We start from the raw sequence: 8969 nt of genomic DNA, 5'->3' as shown, positions 1-8969 counted from the left end.
CACTATGATCGGCTCGTCCGTACGACCATTCCAGAAATCTAATTCCACGCACCTACGGAAAAGTAGAAGTTATATTTCGATAACGTTTTCTATAACTTAACTAATACTATTATCATTGTTATTTTCAAAACTAAAAAATAAGCGTTTCAGACTTCATTTGTCTATCTTATGTTGGCTTTTTGTTATCGTAGTATAAGTTGTCTCATAAAATGCTCACAAGTTTTACGTAGAAATCATAGGACAAGGATAGAATCTAATTGGTAAAGTATTTCCATTTCATAGCTTTCCTTCCTGAAAATTTTTGATACAAGAAAAAGTAAGTTTAACCCGCACAGGAAACAAGTTACAAACAAGAGAAGTTTTAATAAAGCTTTTAACTTAGCCGAACTCCGCCTTACACGTCATATGAGTAGGTACGTAATGAACGATGGAAGGAAAAACTTGAACTCACCCTAAGGGTGGAAATTAAACAAAAGACAAACACTGTGTAACAAAATTACAACAGTATAAGACTTCGTATTAAACATTTAACTGAAATTAAGATAAAATTGCAAAAGAATTTTGTACATGCCAAAACCTTTGTAAAAAGGAAAAAATATCTCAAGTCCGTCGTAAGATATTCAAAAGAAAGTTAAAAATATCAAATCTAGGTAAAAAATGAATCGAATATCTTATTGAGAATACCAAAAAGTTTCTTAAAAACCCTTCATATTTATATGCAATGCAACACATTTCATCCCGATACACAAAGCTGTTTAAATTACATTAACAAAAATAATTGAGAAATAAAACAAAACTAATTGGCGTTATAAAATATTCACTGCGAAGATAAATTCGTTTATAATCTCACAAAGATACGATTCACAAATATTTCAGACAACAAAGAATACGTTGCGATTAAAGATTAAATATACAAATGGAGAAAAGCAGAGATAAAGCTCTGCCAAGTTTTCGCTAACGAATTCAAATGGTGCAATAAAAGGAATTGCTCGCATTAGCAGCGACAAATTGCGTTGTTTGCGCACCGACTGAAAAGAATACATTTACCTTTATAAGCTTCTTGTTAATTACTTAACGGAGATAATGAATAAATTAATGACAATAACCGTGGCATTTCACTGACGAGACATTTACATTCAAACATATCGCTGTCTTTATTATTCCAAGAGTACTAAGCGGGATGTTACACTATTTTTAAACAAGCGTTTAGACAGTGGAAACTTACTAAAAGGCAATAAATAAACATGAAAACCTTGCTTTTGTTTCTTATTTCTTGTCATTGAATGTAGAAAACAGGCTATATGACGCTACACGACGTTTATTTAAACGGAATAATTTTGTATACTAAACGGTACAGTATTCCAAATAATATAAGCTTACCATAAATTCTTACAAATATTTAAGTGAATGGATGGATGGATGTTAGAGTATGTAGTCTAAACGGCTGAACGGATCTGGAGAAAATTTGGTACAATGTAGAGGATAATCTAGAAGAACACACAGGCTACTTACTACGATTTCTTTATAAAAACCATGCCAACGTGGTCGCATCGAAATCTAGTATTATATACCTTATAACATGTTAGTTAAATATGTGCTTGATATTATTGTATTTTTTACTTTAAATTTAGTTTTGCATTAAATATCTCAGCACACTTGTCCATTGGTGCGCTCCAAATCTTCACGAAGCATGACGACTGTACCTTTGAGATTTAAAGGCTAAGGATATTAAAACCCGTCTCTGCTCACTCAGTAGCAATTTAAATGCAATCTCAAACGTGGGACAAGAACGTATGCTAAAGGATTAGGAGCGGTATAATACGGATTATACCAAAGTCGATCTCAAACTGGGTTTGGAAATTCCTATATCGTATACTAACTGTTCCCGTGCGATTTCATCAGCATAAAATTATTTTATTATTTACATGTGTCAATTGCAAATGTCAAAATGCCATGACATGAAGACAACCTTGCTTCCTTGATGTTGGCATCAACTTATGGTCTCTTACCCACATTAGGGTTTTTATCCAAAACATTTACCCCTACGTTTAATGGCGTGAAAATATATAGCCTAAAGCGTGACGTAATTGTAAGGCTTTTTATTAAAAAAAAAGAACTATTCAAAAATACGCTGTAATTGCTGACATCTTAGGCAACAAAGAAGTGTGTGTTTACGCTTTATTATAATAGTATAGAAGTATAGATAGTATAGATTGAAATCAGTACAAGTGTTTATAATCAACGTTTAACTTTTTCGCTATATTTTGTTTTGTTTTGACATCCACTGGCTAAACAAATGCAAAACGAATCGTTGTTTGAAATACAATAAAATTAACGTAAATCGTTTTATCTCATTAATGTCAGTATAAATGTTTGTTTCTTCTTTTAATAAATGGATAAAAATGCTTACATTTAACTAAAAGCTATTATAACGAAGTTTTGAATGAAATATATTTTAAAGAAAAATCATAATTACACTCAAATTTAAATAGGCGAGTTAATACCCTTTGTTTCACTTGTTAAGGTAATTTCACGTGTAATGTGTCTTAAATTACTTCTATATTTGGAGGCGACGAAACTTTGACACGGGCCTTGAACTTTAAAAGCCACAAAGTAATTCGTACTTGAACAGTTCTTGAAAATGTTAACCGCATTTGACATTGTTATGGTAATAGTTGATATCATAGATCGAATTTCTATTTCCTACTTGAACTATATTTACGACTGACAAAGGGGGGTAATGTTTTTCATGCGTATGTAAGTTTATTTTTATGTTAAATTCCAATGTAACGATTTGAGTCTAAACGATTGGACCAATTTTGAGAAGTAAGGTGTCACTTGATTCGCACTCTTCCCTGGAGTGTCTTAGGGTACATCACAATAACACAAACGGCTTTTTGCGGACGTGAGAATTAAAATTCTAAAAATCTGGAAAAACGGGTTCTCACCTCTTTTTAATTTCTTATTTTTCATGTTTTGGCGTACTCATCTATTACAATTATTCAGATGTTTTTTTTTTGCATTGAAAAAGGATAAAGCCTTAATGAAAATATAGTGAGAAATCATAGACAAGAACATCGCAAAAAAAGTATTAGAGTGTCTGATTTGCTAGAAGCAATTTAAAGTAGCCCTGATATGATACATTGAACCTTTGATTTCTTATGGCCTGTCCCACCACTGGTAGAGGCTCAGATAGCTTAAAAATGACGTCACTGTCAAGGAACAAAATCCGATATTTTTATCACACGTTTTACATGTTGGATTATTATCAGACAATTAACAATTTGATGAGGCAGGCCCTTATTGTTTAAAAGTATAAAATAGTCGATAGCAGCCAACGTATTAGACTCACCTGCAACCAGCGAGCAAGCTCTGTCGGTATATCTCCACGCTGGACTTGCCGGTTATCTGGTGTCCGGTGAGGTAGGTGTTATGTGAGCTGTTGATGAAGTAATGCGCGAGAGGCTGGTCCATGTCATCACATAGATCCATCTTACTCGGCGCAACTATAGGGTTGTCTTCGGACATTAGAAATCTGGTGAAAATAATCAAGTTATTTGTCTTCTGTTTAATAGTAAAAAAGTCAAAGGATAATTATGACTTACAGAAGAATGTGAATAGTATAAAATTGCATACAAATATTTAACAATGACCTTACGCGGAAAATGTTTCATGCATTATTTGTATTTCAGGGCCTCCTACCCCCTGACTTAATTTGACTATCTATGAATGGTTTTTTTTTCACAAAGTACACAAAATAAACTCTTAATGAGTTTAGAGAGTACAGTCAGTGAACATTTTAGAATAAAAAATTAGTGCATAAAACATCACATGTAAATTGCAAAAAATATTTGAAACACACTTCGATATAAATTCAATCAATACCAGGAGTAGCGTGTTAACAAATGTATTTAGTTCAACACCCAACATACATTGTTCAAATGTAAATTTAGAGAGTTGAACGTATTTTAAAGCGTCTATAAATACAATCGGAAGCTCGGAAGTAAATTCCTTTAGCAAAGCAAACAATTCATTGACGCATAAATTTACTACTGACGTAGTCTATTCACTAATAGGAGTTACAGTCTACATTTATCTTGGAAACTGAATATCTCAATTCGACTGTCGGAATTTAAAATAGGGGCAGAGAATGAAAAACAAATTGCATGAAAAGCATAAGCGTCTGAAAGGTCTATTTACAATGAACATTGCGTTAAAGTTCATAAAGAATCGACGACACTCACCTAAGAAAACCATCGAACGTGAGCTGCGACCTCTGTTGGTGATATTTATTGTACTCGTATGTCCTGATGAGGTCTCTTGCGCGTTGTATATCTGCGTAGGGGTGCAATATCTCATTCAGCCGGGGGTCACGTTGCACATCGTTTAAGAAGTCCACCAACTGATTGGCGGATAGGTGAGGCTTGTTGTCCGTACTAAAGAAAACAAATGATTGTTATTGACTCATGCGTGGAAGCTTTGCCGATGGTTTCATAACGTCACGCAAGAACTGATGGTACTGAGCATGAGTGCAGGACGCAGTTGATGTCAGTAAGATGGGGGTGATCGGCAAACTTTCTGCGCGAGGCTAATAGTAGATACGAATTCGAACCCGTATCCTATTGCCCTATTGCCGTTGGGTTGTTTGTTTGTTATTTAACTAGTACATTTTTTATACTAAAAATATACCTAAGAAAACTCTTTATCGCCAGTAAATGACTATGAGTGAGGCAGATAAAACTGATGAACAGATTTGATGGAATTTTATACAAATAAACTTAAAATTTCGAGCGAAAACAGTGATTAATTAATCCAAATATTTTAGTTATTTTCAGAATGAAGCTTTTCTTGTTAGACATAGTATCTATCTTTCTAGCAATGAGCCTATTTCTGACGTCAAACACTAGTGTAAACAGCGAGTTCCGCTGTAAAGGGCGCCATGTTATTTCTTAAAGATACGAGCGCAAACATCTTATATAGCTTCGTCTAGGCAAAGAAAACTTTTTAATTTTATTCGTTTGATCCATACATATATTGCATTGCAAATTATTAAAAAAAGTTTGTTCAAATAATAACGCATGAAATATCATGATAACCTACATATAAGAACATGTTTGCAAGCAGTACATTTTTTTATTTGTAAGATAAAACATTAAATTCTATGATTTTTTCGTAAAAAAAAAATTAGACCCTTAGTACAAACCCTATAACAAACAGTATACTCGTAGTATATATGCTGTGAATAGCTGTACATTTTATTCATCAATCCTTTGTTATATTTCGCGAAATATCCAAAGAGAGAATGCGAACAGTGATCAGTGACGTCATTCGCGCCGGAACAGCTCCCGATGCGAAACACATCCGTCGCGAATGAAAGAAACGATAAATATGAAATTTCGACAGCGTTATTTCGGTTTTGTGTCACATGCCAGATGAGTAACTGAAGTTCGGGAATCGTTTAACAAAACAAACAAAGGGAAAACAGGAAAACGGTATATTTATTTCTTCATCGGTGACAAGGACTATAAAATTTTCAGATTATTTTCAGCGAATTATTAAATCATTCTGTTCCAAATATAATCTGTATTATCCGACCATTTGAATTCGGAATTTTGCATATCTACATTATCGACAAGACCGAATCCAATTCCCTATTCTAAAAAAAATTGCAACCATGGACTGAATGCCTTTTAAGTTTTAAAGATACACGCAAAATTTTATTTATCATTTAAAGAATATTAGAGTCGCTGTATGGTTTATTTTATATTACTTACAGACTATTAAATATCTTCAAAACTTCCGTACGCTGCGTAAGACTTTTATAAAAAGCGAAAAAGTCTTCAAACTGGAACTTAGACTGACTGATTGTGTCGTTTTTACCAGTCGGTAGACCAGACTCACTTAGTGCCTTCTCTACTCGTTTCTTATCTTCTTTGTTCTGTGCAAACTGCCGCACGATACTGCAACAAAAACATTCTATTATAATAAGCTTTACTATTATTTAATACACAAAAATAGTGTCCAGAATAAAGGAAATTCACCAAATCATTTCCTTTCAAAAACATAACATAGTAAGAATGCTTTTGTTAACCAAGATATGGGCAATAAAAATAAACAATAAAATCCCTTAGCCGCATTCATTCATACGTGAACGACCCTAAGCATTTTATTGGACGCAAGCAATTAAGGGTATGGACTTGATTGGATAGGAGCAACAAAAGACCCTACTCATTGACGGAATGACAGAACCATTTGATAAATTGTTTTTTTTTTCAGATATTATTTTGATAGAAGACAAAACAACACTACTTTTTCATCATACTAATATTATACAAGCGAAAGTTTGGATGGACGTTTGCTAGAGTTTGAAGCCTAAACGGCTAGACAGATTTTCTGGAATGACACATAGACTACTCACTTTTGTTTTTTTTAATTCCACGCAGACGGTGTCGCGAGTAAAAGGCATTAAAACATGAGATGTGATATTTACTTTAACATTGCATGAAATACATTAAATCCATTCATGAAAATGAAACAGTAATAACAAAATTCATATGTCGCTCGTTCGTTTAATAGTTCGTATGATTAGATGGATATAACTATAAACATTACTATTTTTACAGCCCGCTTAAAAGCTTCTCACTACCATTGTTATGACGGTATAAAATTGGATAAACACAACATTTAATTAGCACACTATTAACATTCGGAATAACTATTCTCAGTAATTCAAATAGCGATTCAAGATGCACTTTTAAGCGATCGATGAAAATTTATTTAAAACTATGACTACCCCATGTGAGCAGACTAGTTTATATACAGCACTAGCTTTCGCCCGTGACTCAGTCCGCGTGGGAATAAAAAAAAACAAAAGTAATTAGCTTATGTATTCTTGCAGACTAACCTCTACATGTATGCCAAATTTTATTGAGTTCCGTTCATTCCGTTCAAGTTAGGCTACAAACTCTAACAAACATCCGTCCATCCATCCATCCATTAATCTAAACTTTAGCATTTACAATATTAGTAAGATTATATGAAAACACACATGTTTTTCGTAAGCATGGAAGTCAAAGAGGTATATGAAACGATTTAATTCTAACTTCTTAAATTCTAAACCTAACTGCGAGTACATAAATAAAAATGAATTAAGGGCTTCAAAATGTATAAAAGAGACAAGGATTAATTGTTTATTTGTGTTGAGACGGCGACAGGTCTACGGCCAGCCGGGCGGATTAGCTCGCTCGCTCGCAGGTGGAACAGATTGCGTTAAAGCTTGTAGCCCACGCGGAAAGCGAAGCCGATGCTAACCGAAGCCTAATTTAATACGAAAGCAAAGATTTTTTTGCTTTTGAGAAATATATACAAGTTCGTATATAATATGATTCAAATACTGTTTCAATTTTGCTTCATTTCATATCACACGTCGCTTAGCTTTGATTTTGATTTTATATCGCGGCAGTGTGCTACGAGCTTAAAGAAAGGCTCGAGTCAGCGTTCTCAGGCGGTTTAATGAAATCTCCATCATTATTATTAATCCCAGTCTGAAAGACGAAGAAAATTTCATCTTTATATCACATTAGATGTAGCCCGCGACTCCGTACTTGCTAAATTAAAAGCCTATGTGTTCTTTCAGTCTTGTTCTGATTTTTGTATGGTTCATAAAAACAATTGATTAGTTCGACTAGTAAGGACTTTGTTGTAAAACAATGTCATATAAAAACAATTTCATAACAACACAAAAGAACACTATGCTTACAGGTGGTCATGTCAGAGTCACAAGGAGCATCTTGTTACACCGCAAACGATTATAATGGATCAATAAAGAAGCAAACATTAGCTGAACGGCGAATATTTCAACCCTCTGAGTTTACATGTCCTTGAACTAACCCGTGCGATATACAAAGCTTACTACTACTTACCACACTCAGAGTAGTTAAGTCATCACTAAACCTACATTAATATGAAACGCTTAACGACTCTGTACATAACATAAACAAAGTAAACAATACATAAACTTTTATAAATGTTCAACAAGAATAATTAATTCAATTGCAAGGTAATATTATATCAATTTACATTTTAGAGACCCGAATTTTATGAAAAAACCCATTAGTTTTCTATAAAAATAATCAGTTTAGCTAGTTTATTATTTCTAAAATCACAACACATGATTCAACAATAACATAATCACGCAGAAAAAATGCAGAAATATAAAGGTGCCATAACAACGAATCTAATTACCATGCACTTTACCGCCGCTAATGGATTCAAACGTAAATGACTTATAAATGACCGTCACCGTCAAAGACTGACAGCGTTTATAAATTTACACTCAACGACAGATCGATTACGAATGCAATTGAAAATTCATATTCCCCCGACTCGCTTCACTAAATTACATCTAACTCCAAACTGCCGATGTCGAGCGCCCGATACCCCTCAGTGTAGGGTAACAACGTATTTAAAAATTTAGAGAATGAATTAATAATGAGACAGGTAATAATTACTTGTCAGATTCCTGTCAATGTTAATTACAATAACACATATGATCACAATCTATAATTTTAACGTTACAATACGAACAAAAGAAGCAGATTTATATGTTGTGTTGGTCTTAAAAAATAATGTAAAGATATCACTTAAACACTTAGAAAGGTGCCATGACAAACGTAGTCCCACAATACAAATAATTAAGTAGAACAAATAAAACCTAACATTAAAAAATTGCGTGTTTTCTGAATATATTACGTGTTTTATGGTAATAAATATTTCCTTATCTGATGTACAACAAACAAACGGTGAAACAAACGGTGAACATTAAGTCTAGAATTAAACAAAAGTTTAATAATTTATGTAACGGGTTCTTGTGAATATAGGAATATTTGTCCTGCCTTTACCTATTCGTATTTGGTGACCCTAATCACAAAGTAAACTTCAATCTCATTGAAAGGCCAGAACAGCGCTTT

General features: G+C 33.4%; 1 protein-coding gene across 1 annotated transcript in view; it reads right to left on the bottom strand.

Annotated features, from left to right (window-relative positions):
• Positions 1-8969, bottom strand: part of LOC106106395 (1-phosphatidylinositol 4,5-bisphosphate phosphodiesterase classes I and II-like) — a 53146-nt gene that overhangs the window by 15681 nt on the left and 28496 nt on the right. Inside the window, exons 5-8 of the mRNA XM_013286971.1 lie at positions 5775-5960; positions 4245-4436; positions 3353-3535; positions 3-52 (exon numbers count right to left, since the gene is read on the bottom strand). Of these exons, the coding sequence (XP_013142425.1) occupies positions 3-52; positions 3353-3535; positions 4245-4436; positions 5775-5960 (611 nt within the window). The remainder of the gene's footprint in view (positions 1-2; positions 53-3352; positions 3536-4244; positions 4437-5774; positions 5961-8969) is intronic.

Source organism: Papilio polytes, unplaced genomic scaffold, assembly GCF_000836215.1.
Source record: "Papilio polytes unplaced genomic scaffold, Ppol_1.0 DF822178.1, whole genome shotgun sequence".
Classification (NCBI taxonomy): Eukaryota; Metazoa; Arthropoda; class Insecta; order Lepidoptera; family Papilionidae; genus Papilio; species Papilio polytes.
The sequence above is the reverse complement of the archived record's forward strand: the minus strand, read 5'-3'. Positions and strand labels throughout refer to the sequence as shown.